We start from the raw sequence: 25130 nt of genomic DNA, 5'->3' as shown, positions 1-25130 counted from the left end.
CTGGGCGAAACCCTCGCTAAACACTCTTCCTCTTCTAATTATGTACCTAAATTCCTATTTTTTTCTATTCATGAACTCCATACTGCTCTTGATCAAGCTAATGACACTGCTACAGGAGCTGATAACATCCATTATCAGCTCCTGAAGCACTTACCAGAGTCCTGTTTAGAGGCACTCTTATCTATTTTTGATATTTGGACGTCAGGTAAATTTCCATCTTCGTGGCGTGACGCTGTAGTAGTACCAATACCTAAACCTGGACGTGATCATACCGATCCGTCCAATTATCAACCTATTTCACTAACTAGCTGTGTTTGCAAGACCATGGAACGCATGATAAATAATCGACTTGTTTGGTACTTGGAAACTAATAACCTTATCATAGATATACAATGTGGTTTCTGTAAAAATAGAAGTACTGTCGATCACCTAGTGCGTTTGGAGTCATTTGTTAAAAACGCACTAATTAAGAAACAACACGCTGTGTCTATCTTTTTTGATTTAGAAAAAGCATATGACACAACCTGGAAATATGGTATTTTAAGAGACTTACATGAATACAAGGTCGTTTGCCGCAATTCATAGCCAACTTTTTAAATGATAGACAAAGTCAAGTCCGAGTGGGTTCTACCCTGTCTGATCATTACAATCAGGATCAGGGTGTCCCACAAGGCAGTATTTTGTCTGTCACACTCTTTAGTATAAAGATAAATAGTTTATCGAAAGTTTTAAATGATTCAATTGATGGTTCGTTATTTGTGGATGATTTTAATATTTCTTGTCGTGGGAAAAATATGAATACCATAGAGCGGCAGTTGCAGTTATGTTTAAACAAAATAAATAAATGGTGTCTTGAAAACGGCTTTAAATTTTCTAAATCCAAAACTGATTGCATACATTTTTGTCGTAAATATAAACCACATAAAAACCCTGAACTATCTCTAGATGGCACTCCCATTAAAGTTGTCAAGGAAGCCAAGTTCTTGGGATTAATTTTTGACTCACACCTAACGTTTCTGCCTCATATTAAATCTCTGAAAACTAAATGCCTGAAAGCACTTGATTTGTTGAAAGTGGTATCAAATTCTAAATGGGGAGGTGATCAAGCTACCCTCCTCCATCTATACTGAACATCATTGAAAACGCACCACCCCTAAAATTGTGGATTTCTAAGAGCAGAAGTGAGCAATCTATGTAAATTTTACATATTTGTGTAAACCAATTTTGATAAAGAAAAGAAGAAAAAATCAATCAAGCAAAACAGTGAAGATTTAATGCAGCTGACAATGAAATAAAGATGGGGTCAAAATGGAAAGTCTGACCCCCGTTAGCAGCAACACAAGCTGTGCAACGTCTCCTCATTGAATGGATAAGTCTCTGAATAAAGTCCTGAGGCACTGCATTCCACTCTTGCTGCAAGGCATTGTTGAGTTCCCCAAGGTTGTTGATCTGCGGACGACGTGCGAGGCGTTGGCCGATGTAATCCCACAAGTGTTCGATGGGTGACAAATCTGGTGACAATGCAGGCCAATGAAGTAGAGGAATGTTGTTGTTAGCCAGATACTGTATTGAAACACGTGCAGTGTGGGCTCGTGCATTGTCATGTTGAAATGTGTGCAGATCTTGATGCTGGTGAAAGAAGGGAACGACGTTGTTCTGAAGAATGTTGTCACTGTAGTAAACGGCATTCACTCTGCCACGACAAACAATCAGAGCGGTTCTGTGGTGAAAACTTATCCCTCCCCACACCATAATGCGGCCTCCACCCCACCGGTCCCTGCTGGTTCCTGTTTGTTGGTATCTGTTAGCAAGCCTCAGAATGGTCGAATGATGACACCCAAATCGTCGTGCAATGTTTCTGCTTGAAGCGCCGACCTGCAACATACCCAAGGCCTGTTCTCGTTCCTCTGGTGACAATCTTGGCATGGCGAAAAAACGTTACTTACGAAAGTACTGCGAAAATGAGAACGGTTTTGTGCCGAAGGTCATTTATACCCCTGAACAGCATGCTTTCTGCATGCAATTTGTGCCCTTCGTGTGTGATGTGCATGAATTTTGTTGTTTTCATGTGATGTGTTCGACTATGTGTTCGAACGATCCGTTTTTTACTGTAGAGCGTTATTTACGATCTAGTGTGTTATTATCAAAATTCCCACCATTAATTTTCCATTTCCAAAAGATTCTATTGCCTTATTTCAAAATTTACAGGTGGTGCGTTTTCAATGATGTTCAGTATATATTGATCACTTGTCCATTCTAAAATTGATTATGGATCCATCCTATATGGTGGAGTCTGCAAAAGCAGCTTAAAATTATTAGATTCTGTTCATCATCAAGGTCTAAGACTTTGTCTTGGGTCCTTTAGAACCTCTCCTGTTCACAGTCTATATGTTGAAGCCGATGAACCATCTCTTACACAACGCTGTATAAAATTCTCTTTACAATATATAACAAAGCTATACTCTAACAAATGTAACCCTGCATATAACTGTGTTTTCAATCCTCTCTACGAGGACTTGTACAACAAAAACTCTTCTCTTGTTCCACCTACTGGGCACAGAATTAAACCCTTTCTTTCTTCGGCTGGCATTGAGCTGGAAAACATGGCTCCTTCCCGTCTTCTTTCTTCTCCTCCTTGGTAGTTGGTTAGGCCACAAGTTGACCTAACATTGGCTACATTTAAAAAATCAGAAACTAATGAATTACAATACAAACAAGAATATGATCAATTGAAACATAAATATAGCAATTATAAATCCTTATTTACAGATGGGTCCAAGGACGGTGGCGCAGTGGCTTGTGCCAAATAATACTTCTATTTTTACAGCAGAAGCTAACGCCATATTAACAGCTCTTAAGTATATTCAAAGACATCCTAAACATTAAAAGTACATAATCTATTCAGGCTCTCTTTCTTGATTTCAGGCTATTAAAAACCTAGCATGTAAACATCCACTTTAAATAGAAATTATTGAACTTTACAACTATCTTGCGACTGGCCAATACGACATCGTCTTCTGTTGGTTACCCAGCCATGTTGGAATCTCTGGTAACACTTTGGCTGACCTTGCTGCTAAGGCAGCACTAAACAAATCTGTGACTCAACTTCATATTTCCTATACTGATTATAAAGCTACAATTAGATCTTACATCCGTGGTCTGATGCAGAAGCAGTGGGACACCCAAGTAGGTATCAATAAATTACATGCAATAAAACCATATGTTGGTTACACCTGCTTGGGTTGTCGGTCCAGATTTGAAGAGGTCATACTACGCCGATGTCGTATTGGCCACACTAGGTATACGCATGAATATCTTTTGAAAGGTGAGGCTCCCCCGTTCTGCATCCCTTGTGATGAAATCATCACGGTCAAGCGTGTTTTGCTTGACTGTGTTGAATATTCCATCACAAGGGACAATTATTTTAAATCAAGAACTATGAAGGACCTTTTTAGTAACATACGTTCTCATTTAGTTATTGCATTTATTAAAAGAATTGAATTTATTGACTGACATGTAAATAAATAAGTATTTTATGATTGGAAGTTGAATTAGCAGCTAAGATTGTTAGTGGCTGTATCCTCGAAGGGGGTTGAAGTACCGTACAATTATTGTCCTCCTGAAAGGGTACGTAAGTCCCAAAACGGTTTAAGTCAGATTGAATCTTCCATTTTTTTAATCGTAGAATATGTGTCATTTTAATTTGTGGGTAATCTTGCATACAGTCGCCAACAGCTGAGGAGATGGTGTAAATCCAGCAAGGGCCCATGCAGGTAGCAGAGGTACTGTAAGTCCCCATGGTCCCTGGTATGGTGATCTACCCTCTGTTGTTGGCGATCTATGGCCTGTTTTTATATTGTACTGTCCAAATTGTGATACTATCATTTTTTAAATTTCCATGCTAGTTTTAATACTAACTGTGATAATCTAGTGGTTTTACTGTCCTTCGTAGACAGGTTCTTCATAATATCCATATACATTCTTTTTTGTCATGTATGTTCTCGTCACAATATGGCTGCAATATTGCTGATATGACGTTAAATATTAACTCATTCACTCACTCACTTGTAATTACATCTGTGATTCTCTTAAACCATACAAGGCAACATGACCGTCTAATTTCAAATACCAACGAAAGTTTAGATCAGTACATTCAGCTGGAGTTGAATAGTCATGCGACATTCCACGATTGCATTGTGAGAATGTAAACATTGCAAACATTACTGTGTCTCTGTAAAATTTTGAGTCGGACTGATCCTTCAGAAAACATAAACGTAATGTTTCCACCAGTGATGTTGGCTGTGTGATGCAACTGCAAACCAAGAAAAGGGATGCGACGAAGCAGTTTACTGTTTACTGGGCTGTACGAGGTGATGGCAACTGACATCCATCGTGACGTCAACACATTTCGACGTAATGCAAAAAGTGCACATTATCGTCTGATAAAGCATTGTTGGTGCCTTTGTTCTTTCACCAAAGCATCTTAGAATGAAGAGTATTTTGCTGTTGTGGAGGATCTTGATGACTTTTTCTTCTCGTTTCTATTCATTTAGAGCTTTGGTTTCCTTTGATTCATTAGTTTAAGTTAACTTCACTCAGTTTTGATTCATTTTGATGTAGCTCAGACTGTGCATTTGGCTGAAGTTTGGTTTAAATTACTTGAAAACGGCATTTTGTGTAGGTCAAGTTCCTATGTGTCGAAGGAAGAATTAGCTCATAATTAAGATGAAGTTTATGGTGATAAAGAAGAAGGCATAGTTGAGTCCAAACTCCTTTAGTTGCTTACACAAGACATGACAAACAAGCATACATGAATGGGGTGAGCAGAGTTCTATCTCAACCCCAGGGCGTTTCCTACGAGCAGCATAATCCCTACACAGACAATAGGAATACCATACTCCAAGGCAATGTAGATGTGAGCATGCATACAGTCCTTGACAACAATGGACAGGCAAAGATAGAGCAGATGTGCAGATATGTGCAGATAGAGAAACTACAGCTCAGTCGACCTGATGGACAGTGTCTATTCTAGGACACACGATTGCGCGATTCGCGCTAATGATCAAATCGCCCCAGATGAAAACAAAAGAGGGCAAACTTAGATCTGAGTTGGCCATAGAGGCAAGTTCAAGTGACAACATGTAAACATAACAGAGTAACCGCCCTTGGTTAAAACCACTATCGGTACTGGGGAAACGAAATTCCATTCATATCATTATGAAAATAGATCACATTTTTCGATGAAGTTATGATTTATTTAATTAATTAATTAATTAATAACGGTAGACTATGACCTCTAAACATAGTGCATGTGTACAGCACTTGCAAAACACAGTTTCGTTGAGCTTTCTTAGAACATCAGTTTGTTTTGGCTTCATTTTCGAAATCAGACAATATTACCACTAGAAGCTGCAGACGACAAATGAATATGAAATTCTTATTTACAACGGTTTGTGGTTATTGAATAATGTCACACACACCCCAGAAAAATAACTGACTTTTTTTTTTTTGCACAAAATACCCCTGAGAAAGCTACAGTGTCAGCCATGTCTCCCCAGACCGATACGTCTGTTAAGAAGACGTGTGAATCGAAAGGCGAGCAAAACCCCACAACTGACCCCAGTCCCTCTAACTCTAACAAAAAAAGACAGACCAGGTGTTTTTTCAGAAAAAAATGGTTGAAAGAATGGCCATTGCTCTCTCAAAATGAGCTTGGTGCTATGACATGTGACTGTTATAGCCAAAATGAAATGAGCAGTAGTTTCACTGGTGGTGGTTGCTGTGACTTTCGTACATCCACACTATTTTGAAAGACAGTAATAGAGGTATTCCCCGCTACATTTTCCAAATCCCACCTCCTTTTTTTTGTGAGGGGGCGACAAATCCCACCCTGCCTTTTCAGTTCTAGAATAGACACTGGATGTCAGACACAGCCAAGCAGATGACCAATAAAGGCCATAAATGTTATATACTGTAATTAGTGACAGCATGGTACAGGGTGGCTGACTAGACAGTGTACAGTGTGGTTGTGATAAGGATTAGGAATGCAGATTAAATAATTACAATTAAGTCTCGGATAGCTTGGCTACATTTTTTTCATCTTCAGAAATATTTGGACAAAGACTGTCCTGAATTAGACTCTAAAAAAATTGCAAAAGAACATCCTTTCATCTTCGATGCCAATAAATGGCCATCATGGATTTTCTAGAAGCCTCTGTGTTCTCTTCAGAATGAAATGATACACAACATTATAGGATGCCAGGAACAAACTAACATATTCTTAAACAATGCAGATTGGGGCAATACAGTAAGAGCGTCTAATAAGCAATGACACCTCAGTGGTATTGTATATATTCAGACATATATTGGTGCATCAAATGTTCTTTCAGACAAAGTTATGAAAATTGGTTGCTAACTCCTTCATCATTCGTGCCTTCATAATTACACATGCAATCATAACTGAACAGAGATCATGGAATCAAATCAGAGATATCAGAGGGAGAGGAAGAATACAAATACCTGTTCTTGTTATACATAGTTTTGTGTTGACTTTGCAGATGGTGTCTCTTAGGAATCGCCTGCATGGCACCACAACAGAAATGGAGATGGCATCAAAGGCTAGGAATGATCTTGAAAGGTTAGTATTTCTCTCCTCTGGGGTGTAAATCGAAAAGGTTACCTATCTTAGTAAGACACACAACCTGTATTGATTCATATTTTATTCTTGTATTATGTCATGTTCATTTGGCTTTTTAAGTTCTACCAACACTGAGAACTCACTTTTAGTCCATTCTTCTTTGCTTCTGTCACACACATGCTGCCAACAAGGTGAAATATTTGCTGTATCAACAGTCTGATATATCAACTGAACCCATCATTCTCGTTCCCCTCTTAATTGTGTAAATATGCCAATCAGTTTTGGAGGTCTCGGTTTGATTAATGTGGAGGCTCTTCATGATAGAATTCTATTATAGCTTGCCAAGGTTGTTGGACACAATGTGAAATTTGAAGTTGCTTTTGTTGATGGTGATGAAAAGCTGGATGGTACAGCAATTGGAGTAAACCAGGTGAAGTCTTTTACCAAGTCTGCCCAGCTATTGCATCATGTGTACATGCAATGTGTGTAGAACAGCGATCCAACCAACTCCATTGCCCGGAAGAAGTTGACTGGTCTCAAATGTGAAACTGAAGGCTGCCTTTTTGCAGCCAGTTGCTTCAGACTTGCATTCACCAGAGTGTGATTCTGAAAAAAAATATCAATAACAAATGTTGTCTTTGGAATGATTTCACAGAGACTGTCCAACACCTTGACAGTGGATGCCCTTCCGTCCTATATCTAAAGAGACATGCTGGCATGGCTCGCTGCTTTTACTACTGTATTCGCCGTGCCTGTGGCTTTGACACCGAGGTCCATCTATGGTACGAACCAGAACATGTCCAGGGCTTCCTGGAAAATGACAGTTTTAAACTTCTATGGAATAGGCCCAGATAAAGCGTTGGAAAAATTCCTGCCAACATACCTGATCTTGTTGTTTTGATACAGCCAATTAATTTATCTATATCATTGAATTTTCTGTCGCTTTTGACAGCAGTGCAATTGGAAAGACTCAGGAAAAGCATGATAATTGTGTGGACCTTGCCTTTGTAATGTCTCACTTGCATCCAAGTACACTGTCGTCAGGCTTCCCATTGTTCTAAGTTCCCTTTGTTTGGTACCTCCTAATCTCTTGGCACAAAACTGAAGAGTGCCTTGGTTCTTGACCAGGAGCACAGAATCTGGGTAATGCAGAAGGCTGCAGTGTTGGGGAGTCTTCATATTCTCTGAAAGGTTCTTGGTGGGTTCAACTCGACAGTGTTTCCTGGGAGAAGTGCCATTCACAGTCGCGGCTGTGTGTATAGGGGGCAATGGCCTTGAGCTGATGATGAGCCTTAACAGCCTGACTGTGCCATAAACCCACTCTGCTGCATTTCTATGATTTGATGCATGATGAATGATATGCTTATAACTTTGTTTTTAAGGTAGCTAAAATTATTTGTGCCAATGACATATCAGAGGCTGAAAACTCATCAACTTTGTTTATCATGGATATAAAGCTAATTGTTTAAAGGTCACATGCAACCAAAAACTCAAACATAATTAAAACACAATTATCACTTATTCATGACATATAATATACATTGCTGCTTGTAAAAATCCAAATAAACATAATTATAAGCATGTAATCGCGATTCAAAAGTGCAATATTTTGTACTTGGGCTTAATTCCCATGAAACGAAGCCCTCGGGAGACCGAACCCAGTCATAGCAGGTGGCTGTGCACTCTAGTGTAATGACGGCTTCCGATTGGCTGGTTCTTTGCTGATACAGTGAGGGCTCATTGTGTGTACAGAAAGAGTATTTGTTTGATGGGCATTTTAGAAGTATGGCAAGTCACAAGAAAGTAAGATTCTTTATGGATAACAACTTCTGTTATTGTACTTGATGTGTTGTTTCAGTATGGATTCATATACCGTTGTCAAACAAAATCATATACCTAGAAGAAGTTGTTATCCATAAAGAATGTATGTAGAAATGTTGGGTTTTGTAAATACATGTTCTCTGAATTTGCATTTGATCCAATCAAAAATCATCTCTGTAGAGATATTGGAACTACTGCGTGGCTGGAAACAGTCATTTGTCCAAGTACAAAGCAGGACTTGAAATTAACAAGAGTTTGCACCAGTTTCCATCAGACCACTCATCCGAGAAGAATGGATGTAGTTTGTTTGCAACCCACAGATTTAAAACATGTCATGTGTACAAATATCACACCTGCCTAATTACATAATGTGGCAGAGACAGGATTCAGATGCATGACTCTGTTGAAACCACTTTTTGCCCCAGTGCTGGGGGAAATTTAGTGTATCGTTTGATCTCCGATCTTGCGGCCTTTTTTTTCATCGGGATTTTTTTTTCAACTTTATAGGTTGAATTGTCATGTTTGATGATTTGTTTCGGTAAATCTGCAAAGTTGTGTTTTACATTGCATGTGACCTTTAATATTATTAGGTACTACATTTTCCCAGTTACATGTCAACAATGAGGCATAATGTAATGGTTTATGAGCAGACTACATAAAGAAAAAAGCTTAAACATGTTTTTGTCTTCAAATGATGTTACAGGTGAGTTTTTATAAAACATTTGTGTCTAAAATGCAGTGTGTTTAAAGAGGAAGTGTACACGTAAAAAGTCTCATTCATTCTAATGTGAAACGTAGTGACATATTTTACTTAGTTGATATCAAATGTACACTAAAATGTACACTAATTTTTCTTAAAATGAAAGTTTAACCTTCAAAATTAGTGCAGAAATGTTACGCCATTATGAAGCCTTTGTTTGCCGTGCTAACCATGCCAGTTTGTTCAAACTGAAAAGTAGGCGATTGGATACACCGTTGAAATCTGAAACTGGCTTTCTTTAACTCATGAAGTTAATGCCAGCAATTTTATTAACACAAAAATTGTGTCTGTTCTCTTCTCACATTATTATAAAATGATGCATTTCAGTCTAAGACAGAATACAGTCGAACCCCGTTTATCCGGACGCTTTGGTTTGACTTGAAGATCGTCTGGATAGCGAGAAAACCAAACGTGAAAATTAAGTGAAAGCAAAAAGTTTTCATCAACGTACATCAGTAAATCAACAGTCAATAGTAATAACAGTGACTCATCAAAACATAAGAGTACCGTTAACATGGAAGGCAGAACTCAGGTTACCATTTGTCAGGTTGTATCAGATGTAATCATGTGGAGCGTCATTTCTTAAGTTAGATAAAAAACATAAATCGATGACAAAAAGTCTCTATTTTGCCAATTGCATATTCTTTTTTTTTTTTTTTTCAATTTTAAATACCCTAAAAACATATGACATCATGTCCAACATATGCTGTCTGCAGAAAGTAAAGTTCCGTCCGGGATCACATGACTTAGATCATGTGGCAAGCTATTTTTAACTTGCATTGTGACAGATAGTAGGGGTTTATTTATATATCCTGTTATATACAGTACAATTACAGTGTAGTTTACATTAAGCCTACTTAACATGTGTTTTCGTTTCTGATGAGATGTTCCCACACCCGCCAAATCCTAATGAACAACCTGAGTCCCTAGTGTTTTGATGGCTAATTAATCAATTCACATCAAATGCCTTCCGATAGATTAAGAATTAAATCACATAGTCATGTAAACATTACTGGCATGACACATACACATGTACGGTGCACAGATCTCTCCGTCCGCATAACTGGGTCATTTTTCTAAGGTAATCTGTGGGAATGGTTTGAAAATTCACCATCCAGGTCCTAAAGCACATGGTTCTGTTATGCGAGTGCAATTAATGAACGTAAGTTTAGTGTCACATAAATAAATCGTCTGGAAGTCAGGGTTTCCTGATATGTGGGGTCCGAATAAAAGGGGTTCAACTGTACATAAATCTCATCATCTTTATTACCTTCAGGTTTGTATTTATGATAACAACACAGAATATAATAACAATTTTGACATCTCTCATAACATTAATTCACAAATGAGGACTTATTTCCATGACACTAATTGATATCCCTTGAATTTATTCATTGGCAAATTACTAGCATGTAAAAATAGTGGAAGTATTGACACTATACATTTCACCAATACAGGTCACTTCCTCGTTACAGGTATCTCAAGTCAGCCTAACCAGACATTCTCCAATCAGTGTTGCAATCTCACAATCACGTGATTAAACATGGTAGCGTCCTCAAAACATTGTCACCTCATTTCCATTTATTGCTTAACCAGATTCAATTTAGGTAAGTGGTAAATAACAAGTGTGAAAGGAAAAGGAACATAAAAGATTCCCAACACAGTACATCTGTGTCCATTCAACCATAACCGATTTAAAGTCAAACTCCTTACTTCCGTGGAAGACACTGTGTAATCTGGCATGGGACGAGAGGTGAATTGAACTTGTCTGTCATAGGTGCCGTTCGTAATTTGTTTTGTCAACATTGTGACATTTAAAATATTCTGTACAGCGAAAGGTAACTTAAGAATTTGAATTGAATTGACTCTGGTTATGATGGGTCAGTGAAGGGAGAAGGACACAGAAGGTAGAAGTGTGTGTTAGTAACCTCTGTAGTGACTCTGGGTCAGTTTATTTACTAAATAGGGGTGGACAGCATGGTTCAGCTGATTACTATACTCACTGAGTCTGTCTAATAGGAGGTCCCACTATTGTGGGAGTGAACCCTCTTCAATATGGCTGAAAATTCACTTTGATAAAAAGTGTGACAGTTGAATTAAGACCTACTATAAATTACACAAAACTCAGTGAATGTTGATTCAGTAATGTGTCTGAACTGATGAGATTTACAGTACATGTAGGCTTCTGTTTATTTTCCCCACAATTATATGGATTTTATCATAGAAAAACATATTTCAAACAGAATTGATAACTGCAAATTGCATTAATTCTTCATCATATACTTGGATATGATTTCGACATCAAAGTGAAGGTGTAAGATGAGGGACACATACTGTACGATTTATGCAGGAATGAAGTAACAACCATTCTCCGTTGGCAAGCTGAACGTAGTGCAAAATGTTTTAACTTTGGTGAAAGAATCTACTGTTGGAAAGGCGACCGACTCCAGTTGAATGTTATACAATTTGGTTACATGATAATGTTTGTACAAAATACAGTCAAGAAAGAAACTTCACAAAATGTAATTTTTTAAAATACTGAATAATTTTTCTCTGATTACACATCTATGTATCTGAAATGGGATCCCTATCTTTTGACTCTAGAAAATCGTTAGCAAAACACACTCAAACCCATCCATTCATTGTGCAAGTGATGTTAGTGCCAAATCAGGTTTTGCATGTGCAGTCAATCATGTGATCTTGGCATCAGTTTTCTTCATTTGCACATGTTTGCATTTGCCTCAAGAAATGAAAAAAAACACTTTTAAACCACAGATCTAACGGTACTTAAAATGCCACGATTGTCAAATGTGCAACGTGAATGTGCTGTTGGCATGTTGCAAGCGGGAAGATCAGATACTGACGTCACAAGAGCAATGGGATGCAGCCGTCGTACTGTGTATGACTTGCGAGGTTGTCTACAACAAACCAGCACTACTTTTGATCGTCCAAGGTTGGGTCAGCCACGTTTGACGTCACAAGCAAAAGACCATCAAATTGTCCTACGTCACCTATGTGAGAGATTTCTGCTGGCTTCACGAACCAGGGCTGAGATGTTTAGAGGTTGACTGTCGTCACAGACCATTCGAAATCAGTTGTGGGCTACCAATATCCATTCTTGATGTCCATATTGTGACTTGACATTCTGTATACCCATGTTTTGGAGAGGCGATGTGGCACTGTCAGTGTATCAAGTACATCACACAGATCTCAGCAATGAAATAATAACAATTTAACCATCTTACCATCTCTTGTTCTTTATAGTGCCCTGAAGAAAGAGTGTGAAGTTTCTTTTTTTACTTGGTATATATTTGTACCTCAAGCTGCAGTGTCATCACAGCTTGGAACCAACGACAGAGCCAGCTAACAGCCAGGCAACAGCTGGATTAAAACAGCAGCCTGTGCACTGAGATATAAGACCCACACTTGTATGTGCACCATGTGAAATGGGTCTAATAAGTTCTGATAACAACATTCGGGTATTAATCATTCACCAATGACATCATTTCCAAGGAACATAAGGCATGGTGTGTTTATTATCATCATAGAACTCTAGTTTAATGCAAAAAAAATTAGTTATATCGCAAAAGAATAAATTAGTTACTTCTGATATCTGTATTGCTTGTGCTATAAAACTACTTGACTTTTCTATCTTTAACACTTCTACTTTTTATGATGAAAATGTCCGAGACAAAAAGATACATTTTCGTGTACACTTGCCCCTTGATGCAGTTGGATGCCCCTTGGTAAGGTAACATCACAAAAGCAAAACGTGGCAATCTCTACTTTTGCTCACCTTGAGTTATCGATACATAGTGCCATTTAGAAAGTGGTCAAATGTAGCATATGTCATATTTGGGATTACACTCTCTTAGTAAAGTGACCCGTGAAGGTCCTGGGGTAGAATAGGCCTTCAGCAACCCATGCTTGCCATAAAAGGCTACTATGCTTGTCGTAAGAGGCGACTAACAGGATCAGGTGGTCAGGCTCGCTGACTTGGTTGACACATGTCATCGCTTCCCAATTGCGCAGATCGATGCTCATGTTGTTGGTCACTGGATTTTCTGGTCCAGTCTCGATTATTTACAGACCGCCGCCATGTAGCTGGAATATTGCTGAGTGCGGCGTAAAACAAAACTCACTCACTCACTCTTAGTAAAGTAGAAATTCTGGTACTAGAATTTCTACTTTACTAAGAAAGGGAAATCCCATATATGACATATGTTGATCTTGAGATGTCAGTCAAAGGTTCTGGATAAAAAATATTGTAGACATTTATTAAACCATTTATCGTGCTTTTTTATTTATGCTGACCTGAAAGATTTGTAGCTGCATTGATGCATCATTTATTTAACAGGGAATTCCAGCAGAGCAGAGTTGCATGGGAAAAGGAGATTGCAATAAAGGCTGAGGACATTGACAAGATGAAGGAAAATAATAGGGTCAGTGGAAAGATTACTTGCTTTAACATTTTACATGTCATGTGAGATAGTACTGGCTTCAGGACTTTGAACATTGCCATTAAGGCAAGGTCACCAATGTGACTGAAATCAAAATATTAACACAAGTTGGGTAACTGGCGCAAAAGATTTTATGATTGTTTAGTAGAAAGATTTAAATTTTCAAATTTATCCTATCTCATGTTATGCCGCTCTCTTCTTATTCTTTGACCTTGTGTGAAAACGTTCTGTGAGCTAAGTTGAATCAAATCTTACTGGCCTCTGACCACCCGGCATCTGCCATCACCTGTCAATCATCTCTGTGCTCATTCTGCATGCTCTGATGATCACATAACGATCTTTCATCTTTTCAGATTGCTGCTTGCTTCTAGTTCAGTGCTAACTCACAGTGCCTGGTGGTTCAGCGCTTCCTCATAGTATGATTGTTTTGGCTCTCCCTTATGGTTCAACACTGCAACTCTGTATCATCGCTTACATCATTGGTCACTTGAAGTGTGTCTGGGGTGACGATTGCTTATGATGCATTTGCTTCGTTTGGTCATGCACCACTTCCTGTTTCCTCAACGTTTGTCTCCAATGTGACTGTGGCTTGCAGTATTCTGGTACCTACCTTTGCGCTGCTCGCTACTTCTCAAGTGTTGGCATCAGTGACAGTATAATCCTGGATGAGTTCTGCCATTTCCCTGTGTGATCTTAGGTTAGCTGGTGTTAGCTTATCAGTTACAACAGTTTCTGTGATCTATTTTGCCGGTTTCTTGGGCTCCAGTATCTGAAGCTTTAGCATCTCAATCTTTGGGCTTTGGGTATGTTTGTGCAAGCAGTTGCTTCTGCATTATGTCACCTTCGTCCCTGCGCTCACTGGTCACTCCAATTCAAAACTTTAGAGTTGTTGTTACTTTGCTACGCCATCTCCCTCTTCAGATATAACTTTGGCTTTAGATATTAGCATTGATGCGATTGACAAGTCTCAGTTGTTGTTTTGGATTGCTGACAATCTTCAGCTACAACGGTGCACTTGCCTGTGGACTTGTTGTCTAGTTTGATATGAGATCAGGTGATTTTGCCTCCATCACCTTCCCAACACCTCCCTGAACCATTCCACTAGTGGCATCTTTAGATGCAGCCTTTGATATCTTGAAGAAGGGCATGGGTGGATTCACGGCTCCTCGCTTCTATATAGCGTTGGCGCATGAACATGCAACATCCTACATCACAGCAATGCGTCGTAGAGGTCCCTTCTAATTATCCTCCTGGGAGGATAGATTTCGCACCGACCTCTTTTGTCAGCCCTGATCTGGTAGATCTCTGTTCAGTGGGGCTATTCGTGGAATGGCAGCTGGAGTGGGGCAAGATGCTCACCTACAAGTTTCAACAGAATTGCTGAAATACCATCGTTTACAGGTGGAAGAGATTTGATGCACCAAAGACGACATGCTCGGTAAGTGGCAAGAAAGAGCAGAACGTATATCTGGGTTCCTTTGAACTCAGATCTGCATTCAGGTTCTTCGCCATCCTTTCATGAACAAGGGACACCCTTGATGTCAAAGTTAGTCCTTCACTACTACTAGGCCAGCTTCCACTTCCGACCAGACCTCCTCCCAGAAACTTGACAAACAGTGACTGTGAGATTCAAGCATAACTTAGTCATTCCACTCTACCTGCCACTATCAGTGGCATGTCCTCGTGTTTGGAATTTCTTCGGCCACATTGCTGTTTACACAGGTCATGAAGCCAGTTGTCAGGTTTCCCTCGTTCACTGCCAGCCAGCGTGTGTCTGTTGGCAGTAGTTTTGAAGCAGGGACTGGCCAGATCAGTTGGGGTTACCTGATAAATTGTGGGGTGGTGGGGTTTACTTGCCTGCTTAGCTGCTGCCTTTTGTTTATCAACAGTTGCGGCTGAAAAACACATTAATTTTGGAGCACTCACTCCTTTAGAGTTTTTGTGCTGTATAAGCCAAGTGGTTTTCTAGAAGCAACCCATCACAAGTGTGGAGTTTACATATCTGGAGTTGGTGCTTCTCCCTGTCTCCTTGTGTTTGCATGCACACATTTGCAGAGTTGCCCTCCAGCCAGCTGTGGGATACTGCATAACGTGAGATAGGATAAGTTAAGAAAATTTGGCAACTATAACCATAAATTGTATGTCTGTATACTTATCACAGATCGTCACATGATCATTGGAGCGTGCAGTGCAAGCACGGAGATGATTGACAAGTGTCAATGTCAAGGTTGGGGCAGAGGCCAGTAAGATTTGATTTAATGTAGCTCATAGCACGTTTCCTCTCTTTGTCCATCTGAAGACAATTTTGTAACTTGAAAACTACTGGATGTAGATTTTGAAAGATTGTTATTAGTTAATGTATGGCACTTAAAACAATCTTAGCGCCAAGATGGCTTTGAAAATCTGGGCCCTTGTTGAATTGTTTACAACTGAGGACGACCTTTTATGTCTACTGATGAGCTTCAATGCTAAACTCATTATGTTGTTTTGATTTTTTTTTTCCAAGAATTACAGCAATCTACAGTTGAGTCAATTCATATTAATTTATCCAAGGCATCCCATTTCAATCAATCAATTTTTATACAGTGTATTGATCATACATGGAACGTAACACACATAAAATATTTCTTTTCAACAGATTTTGGCTGTTAGGTGGTTATTCTATGGCACATAATGCTTTTCTATCAAATACACCAATTACAGAAAATCATTCTTTATCCAACTTTAGAGCTAAGATGAATAGAGCTGTCATTGCAATGCATGCATGTGTTGCACCCACGGAAAGGGGTGACTGAAACAGTGAAAAATAACAGTAGGTTGTTCAGTCAATCATCAGTGTGGATGACGAAGACATCCAATGTCTACCAGGAAACAAACAGCACAAGGTGTAGAGCACAGAGGCCTTGTTGAGTTACCTCCCTTGGTCTTAAAACTGCAGTAGGTAGATACACAATAAAATTGTTTCCCTTAGTACAATGAGGATAATACATTCATCACAGAATTTCAGTGATATCGTATAATTATTCCAATCTCTTACTCTAAAGGTCTGTCACAGTATCAAGATGTGCATCATTCTGCTATTTGCTGTTGTCTGCGAATAGATGCGCTAACCAATGATGTAACAGTAATGTAACAATAAAATCAGATTATGAACTGACATAACATTCAGAAATAAATTCATACACATTTGCCCGATACCAAAATTCAGAGTTAAAATATTTCACTGACTGCGATCTGTCACTACACAAATCGTCATTAAGTGTTTAGTAATTACAAGGTCTTACTATATTTATAATACAGATGCTGTAACATCCATCCAAATCTTTGATTGTAAACAAAACATGTAATGTTGAGCATAATCAGTTCCTGTCATGTGCATGTAACCTTGGACCATGACCAGTCTACCTCCGGTTAATGAAAATGCCTTGTCATACCCAGTACAATACTTAATTAATTCCTCCTTCTAAACCTCATTTCTTTAAACAACATCAGGAAATTATTTACATCCATTGCCTGCTTCATAATGAAGTCTTAAAGGGGCATTGATGCGGAGTGAATAATGTTTCTCGCCAATGATCTAATTACAAAATCAAGCTGCAAATTTGTCAGCACCCGCTCCCTCAACTGTGACGGACAAAGGGACTGGGCTCCTGTCCATATTAGCAGAATTTCTTCACCCTAAACACACTCAGGAGGCTTGGTGCCCATCATATGCCACTATTTAAAAATACCAACGGTGTTCCTGGTCTTATTGTAACAAAATATCCTTGCATTGTAGTTTTTTCTGATGCCTGGATGGCCGGCCTAATTTGGTCCTATTTATGTGTTTTTTACCTTGATATTTTATCATGTCATGTGAAAATATGATGTCTACAGGTACGTAGCAAGCCATTTGTTTCATATAAGTCTGAAAGATTGCAAAGCTTTATATTTAGATAGTTTTGAGGGTTGCTCAGCTGTCATGGCAAAAATCATGCGTAAGTTTTGGTAGCTGTTTATTATTATCTATGATAATAAAAACACACAGTCGATTTATTTGAATTCGTAAACTAAAAACAATGACTTAACCATTGGTAGAGAAATCTGAAAAGTTTTTTCCTAAAAAAAAATACTGATTACACCTATTTACCCAAGTACACAGCAAATGCCTGCATGTATTTCTTATGCAACAATGAAGTTCCGTTGGTATCCTCAAAACAGTTTCGGCCCATAGGTGTTTTCAGGCTGCATGTGACACAGAGATTACATCTTCCTTGCTGTAACTCGTGTTTGGTGGTATTAACCTTCGTGTGTTATTTGTCATCATTCACCTGATGGTCAGTTAATGAATTTATAACAGGTTTAATTAGTGGTGACACCACCCAGATTACTCAACAAAGGTTCCCATTCGGCATTTCTCCTGTCTGGAGTAAATATTCAACATTATAAATTAAGGTCTAATGTGGCAAATGTATTACATGTTATGTAATATGTTCATGTAAGGTTTTATTAGCTGAGTTTCAAAAACAAACATTGATCATAGGATCAACCAATAACACACTGATTGATTACTTACTTTTATCTTTTACAGTTGGTTTGTCAACAGGCAGTGTTTGTAGATGTACTAATCTATACTGACTAAACCCTGTCATAAAGTGCGAGTGTAAAAACATCCTCCCTTCAAAGAATTAACCACAATTGCATTGATTGATTGTTTGCTCATTATTGGTTAACTAAATCACTTAGAATGGCGGACATCATACAATTAGTTGCCAGGTGTGCTATCTTGGGTGACCAATGAGAGGTTTATCAGGTTTTCACCAATGTGAAAGACCTAAAATGTTGTGTCACTTCCACAAATTAGACAGTTGTAAGACACACGAGCAGGATAGAGCAGTATTATTTATCAGCAGCAGATAAATGGAATATCATTCTTTTATGTGGATATGGGATACATTCCTGAACAAGGTAGTAGCCTGACATTGTTGCTATAACATTAGTCAGTTTTAAATTCATTATTTGCATTTTGTTTTTAATTTATTTGTTGTAGCATTCAGCAGAATCTATATGACAGAAAACACATAGGGCGTGTGTGAAATACGATCCACACTGGCAGTCTATACTATATTTAAATGTTTCAGTCATGTTAGAAATTTGCTATAATTATAAGCAGACCATGTGTTCTTTTATTAACTTCCATAATCATACAAATATGACAATAAACTAATTAGGTTTATGAGACAAAATATAAAGACCTACATTGGCTTTGTTATATTTTGGTCCTAATAGTTTTTAGCCATTTCCACCACTGGCAGATGATTAGCCTTCAAAGTGTTTCATTTGTTTGTATAATACATTTGTAATAAGTAAAAATGACTTCACCTTAGTTGATCTGTCTATAATTAAACTCTAAATTGCGCATACAGGCTCTGCAGCAGAGGTCACAAACCAGTCATGAATTCTGGGATATCATCCGGGTACCTATGGGAGAAAAACAATAACGAAAGGAACAACCAGTCCACTGAAATTGCGCCACATCAGTGCCCCTTTAAACTGTTAAATGAGCACAGATAGTGAAACATCCATCGATGTTTCTAAGGATAGCTTTCACAAAGTTTGCACCAACAATCCATTTGAAACATTATACAATTATAGTATTCTTAGTGTTTATGCAAATAAAATATTCATGTAAATATGATCTAGAGGGCTTCAAGGGAAATGTGTCTGGTGTTTCATTAGATTACATACCTGAAACGTTAAGTTGTTGATTCGATCATTAGCTTTTATTAATGTACAAGATGGTGTAGATGGTGAAGACATCTGACATTATTCTGTGACATTATATTTTGTGATGCTAGCTGAGACAACTGTTATGACTATAAGAAACACACAACCCAAGCATCTATTTTTTGTTGTTATGCAACATAATTTGTCCTTCCTCTTCAACCCTCACATTGAAGTCCAATAAAATTCTAAATGTACCACTCACATCTACTGTTATCTCAGACCAAGCTAAAGTGCTTAAGATTGCCTTACAAAATAGGCGTCATTGTCAATGTTGCCATTTTTCACACTATACAAAATCGCTATTCAGAGCGTTATTTGCTGTTATTTTGAAATGTGAAAATCAGATAGATACTCTGAGTGTTGAATTTCAAAAGTAGCATATTAATGATCACTGATCTCAAGTTTTCATGAAACCAGTAAGGATAATTTTGAAACGTCGCAGATGAACCCAGAATCGGTTGGGATGTTTTTGAAAATACACTTATACGAACGCCAAAGTGTGCTTTCCGCCATACTGAATAGTGTTTACAAAATCACATTTCAAGAAGGCCAGTATTGAGATGACTATTACGGTCGTCTATTTCACAGTCAACTGCAACAAATGCTTTATTGATTTCCCCACACATCTTAGAATCAAATTACAAATGGACTTTGTCACCAATACCAACTGTCCAGATAAAACAAAAAGAAAGACACCTGGTATGAAAGTGAACGCTGTGCTTGAAAGACAGCGCTTGTTTGAAATGTGAACAAAGAAAAATTCAAATTTTACATCGCGTAGCATTTTCAGAAATTTTCCAACATCCAGCTGTCTAATCATTGCTTACAATGGCTCAAAATGCTTACTATATTCAGGGGAAGAGTATCGTAGCAAGAAATAACAAATTAAAAACAGATACAATGCAATCATTTGATAATTCATAAGAAACTGTCAAACTTTGAGTGCAGCGTGACGCCATGACTGACCCAAAATCACACAGAACGACAATGGTACTTGTCAGCATTTCCAGCTTCTTCTGCCATTTGCAATGTAATCGATAAAAACATATAACAATACACAGAATAATTCTGATCACTTACATCACACATTTATGAACAAAAGATCCCTGAATCAAGGAAAGAGTCCTTGCAAACTCCTGTGTACCCTTGTCAGTGAAGCTGTCATTTTGAAAGAAGTCTGTCATTAGTAGTGATGTCACACGTCAACATCAACAATCAACGTCAAACTGATTTGTACATTTTATGAAAAGTAGAGGCACACATATTAAAAGGAATTGTCTTGTTCACTGCATTGGTTTGTATCGTTTGTATAGACAAAACAATAATGAATATTTATTGACCAGGTGTGAGTTTGTCAAAAATGCTTTATGATTCATTATCATTGTTTCAGATAATAAGGTCAGTTGAAATTCGATTAAAACATATTTGATGGCAGAAAATCTAAATCGCACAACATTTATACGAAAATTGTTTAACAACATATATACCAGATCATGTCTTAATTTGGACAAACCTTACGTCCATATTCTAATAGTTCCATACTAAGAAAGCGATCTCTTTGTACCTTTCATTGCATGCTTAGGAAGTGAAATCATTACATAATCAAAAGAAGAAAAGTCTATATCCTAAATAAATATTCAATGAATAGTCAGGTGTTTTGAAATTTTCATTTTCGCTGAACTGATGCTAGACAGGTGCATGTTAATAATAATCACAATAAGATGTGTAGTAAAACCATCTAATTGTTGATATATTCAGGACACTATTTCAGTGGTAAAGCCATTCATTTTATGTAAAAAGTGTTGAATTCTGACACAGAAGCTGAGACCTATTACACATTGAGTGGAAATTAGGTTAGATATATCCTAATCAGCAAACCAGTGTCGTCTTTTTCTGATGTCACAAAATGCACAAAACATGCCATGACATCAACTAAAATGTCACATTATTTTCATTTATTTCATTACATTTGAAAAAGTGGCTATTGCTCGGTTAATAATGATGAAAAATTAATCAAAATACATATACACAAACAGGAGAATATGGGAATCTAAGAACTAAATTATGTATTTGATAGGGCCGTCCAAATCGATATTACCTGCTTTCTCATGTAGTACATTGGCATCTTTTCTTACAAATTGTGAAACTACCAAAAGGTACCTGCTCACATTAGGGAACTTTGTATTGGAATAGTATTGTTCACTGTGAACAAAACATAGTGAAAATATACTGTCCATATCCACAGCAAATTCTCTTTCTTCTGATCCATATGAGTTACACTGACCAAATGAAAAGCATTGCAGAGTTATGCCCCCTTATCTCTATACGTGCATGACCTCTCTGTCAACGTTTGACATCATTGAAGAAAATCGATTTTTGACATTTATTGCGGATCATTTTTTATTTGTGCATATGACGTTATGGATTAGCACATGATTCCATTTCATATACACTTATGTCGTTCAGATATCAAGCTGTATTTTCTTTCGCTCACACTTTCTGTAAAGATGACAAATAAAAAAAAAGTCGTAGCCAAGTGCTTTTATTGGTGGATGATGAAAAATGGAGAAATTTACTGGGTTTTTTTAACTCATTGAGGCCAAGAGACGCATATGTGGGGCAAATTAATTATCTTCTCACAGCGAGAGCCGCGTATTGGGGTTATAAAAAGCACCTCTTATTCAGCGAGAGCCACGTATTGGGGATGATAAAAAGCACCTCTTATTCAGCGAGAGCCGCATATTGGGGGTTTTAAATTTTAAATTCGTATTGTACCTATTATTTCAATAAATTTAGCAGTAATGATCAAAGATTAGCTAAGATATTATGTTTGCACATTGATTGAATTAATGGTGACAAGGTTACAAAACCTTCTAAATTAAATCATTCATTCATTCATTTTGTGGAGTCCATTGTCAATCTTCTGAAATTCGTTTGCTTTGAAAACAAATATAAGTATGCCCATCTTCAAAATATTTGGGGAGATTCAACTGCAAGTGTATACATCACAATGAATCAGTATTGTGTAACTTATTTTAATTCTATAATACATGTACTTGAATATTTATTCGTAACAATGTGCAGATTATATTGAAATGTTCAGCAAGCCATTATGTTTGATGTGCAAGAAGTGTGCGCAAAATGTATATGCGAATAAATACTATCTCTACTCAATGGTTGGATTGGGTTATCCTGGGTAAAAATAATTGGATTGTAGCGCTTTGAGTGTTTTAAAGAAAAATAAACTCGTCAAAGTGCTTGTTAGTCCTATATGTACATTTCAGGCATCCTTACGATTGTTGCAAAAAATGACTCAAGATAGGTCGAAGGTGGTAATACCCGCTCACACTTTACCGTCCGTCCAGAACTTCTACAACAGCATGAGGATATCCAGAGGGTGGGTCGGAAGCGATGCAAAGATGGGCCGACATTTCGATGGCTGCTGTGCCTCTGTGAAAGGTCATCAGCCAGGGACTTGTCTATTGTTGTGAAACAATGACTAGTGTGGCCACTGGCAGCTTACCTTATCACACCTACACATGAGAGTGCAAGTAGTGAATGACACTAGACATATTCAACCAGGACTATAGAAACTTCTGAAACAACTTTTTAAAAGCTCTTTCAAATCTAACCTTATTGACATCAAATCATGGAAAACCTTTGATCTTATTCATTCAGCTTTCAGTCTGATGAATGACTGTGTGTGGATGATATGTTTTTGTTGCCTTCCTACATCGATAAAACATAAGGCCACATTTGATGACTTCCTCTCTGATGTTTTGGAACAAGTTGTGACAGAACAATGTCATCTAGTAATTCTTTGCAACTTGAACATTCACGTCAGTGTGGAAACAAATTCCCAAGCACAGCATTTCAATTACTTGCTTAGTTTGTACAATCTCCGCCAGCTGTTACAGAACCCACACACAGATGTGGTCATACTCCGGACATCCTCATAACCCGTGAATCTGACACTTTACTTTAAGTCATAGATGTAACCAATAGATTTATCTGTGATCAATTTACTATAAACTGTACCTTCAACATCAGGAAACCTGGCCACCACCTTAAATCTGTAACCCACAGGAAAACCAGGAACATGGACGTATCTGAGTTCTCTTTGGACATGATGACTAATTTTGATTACTGCACTGATGGTGATTTCGAATCAAAGGTCTCATGACTTGGAACCTTCCTTACCAACATACTTGACAAACATGCACCTAAGAAAAATGGAACTTTCTTTGTCAGACCAAATACTCACTGGTACAGTGATGACGTCAGGGCAAAGAAAACAAATTGTTGCAGGGCGGAAAAAATCTGGAGGAAAAGCAAACTTGAAATGCATCGACAGCTCTATAAACAAACCTGTAATGAACAGAATTCCATGCTAGCTTCAGCAAAGGCTGCGTTTGTTCAAAATGCAATAACTCAAAATAAACACAACTATAAGGAGCTATGCAGCATCCTTGTTAAATTTCTACATGGCTCCCATGAACAGAAGCTCCCTTCTCACACAGATGAACTTGAAATTGCCAACAGGTTTGCATCTTTCTTCAGTAACGAAATCAAGAACGTCAGAGGCAATATCCAGTCAAATACTATGTTACCACATGAACCTGAACTGACGTTTCAGGGTAAACCGCTGGAATAATTAACACCAACTTCTTTCACCAAGGTCCATCGCATCATTAAAGGTTCCCCATGGAAGTCATCTTCTCTGGACACTGTCCTTACTTGGCTTGTGAAAGAGCGTAGCTTGACACCATCAATACGTCTTTTGACACAAGCAGAGTTCCATCCACCTTTAAACCTGCTCATGTCATACCAGTTCTCAAGAAATCAAAGTTTGTATCAAAGGTACCACAGGAGGTAGTCATCATCATACAGGTTTCCTATGCACTGGTTGCAGTCATTGATTTCTTCCTGAACCTCCAGCGTTAGGTATTCATGGGGTGTGTAGTCCATGTCTTTGCTATACCACAAAATGCATTTTTTGCTGCCAACGCAGTGGTTGATGACGCCACACTTGTTAGTCAAGTTGTCTACACAGAAGATGGTGGGGGTTCTAATATGGTGGTGAGGTAGTTCTTGCAACAAAATATACAGAAAATACACACTCGTAACACTCCTGATTATGATGAAGATATATTAGATGATACTCAAGGAAGGCACACTATAGAGTTCACAGCCTGGACTTTGCTGATACTGGTGCTTTGCTGGACGATTCTTTGAAACGTTTGTCATCATACCGGGCTCAAGATTCCAAGTTGGCGGCTTTTGATACGGAGCTAAAGCGGATGTAGAAACCTATATCAGTCCTTGCTTTGGCCACGTCAGCGGCGTGGGATGTAACGGAAGACAATGCTTCTAGGATCGAACATTTCTCAATGCTTTTTCAGTGGTAGGGGAAAGTGCTTTGCGATTTTCTTGCGCACATGTGGTGTTGGCCATGACTTTGTGTCGTTCCGGATTCCTAGAACCATGTTCCTGGCAGGAGGAATTTAAGCGCCAACTTGTACAAGCTCCTTTTACATCTAGATTCCTGTACAGCATGAGCGTGCCCATGAGCCTACCACAACACCCGGTAGGTTTAGGGGTAGGGGCAAGCGCCCTTAGTCAGGACTGGGACCCCAGTTGTGCCAGTTTGCCCTACCGTAGGTGGGAGACTAGGTGTCTTCTGGCC

The 25130-nt window shown here is 38.2% G+C and overlaps 1 protein-coding gene across 1 annotated transcript in view; it reads left to right on the top strand.

Moving 5' to 3' along the window:
* The window catches only part of LOC137296913 (ankyrin repeat domain-containing protein 26-like), a 523769-nt gene that overhangs the window by 230532 nt on the left and 268107 nt on the right, over positions 1 to 25130 (top strand). The window contains exons 25-26 of the mRNA XM_067828810.1: positions 6558 to 6637; positions 13576 to 13660. Of these exons, the coding sequence (XP_067684911.1) occupies positions 6558 to 6637; positions 13576 to 13660 (165 nt within the window). The remainder of the gene's footprint in view (positions 1 to 6557; positions 6638 to 13575; positions 13661 to 25130) is intronic.

This window comes from Haliotis asinina, chromosome 9, assembly GCF_037392515.1.
Source record: "Haliotis asinina isolate JCU_RB_2024 chromosome 9, JCU_Hal_asi_v2, whole genome shotgun sequence".
Taxonomy (NCBI): domain Eukaryota; kingdom Metazoa; phylum Mollusca; class Gastropoda; order Lepetellida; family Haliotidae; genus Haliotis; species Haliotis asinina.
Note: the sequence above shows the minus strand (reverse complement) of the source record. Positions and strands in the feature narration are given on the sequence as shown.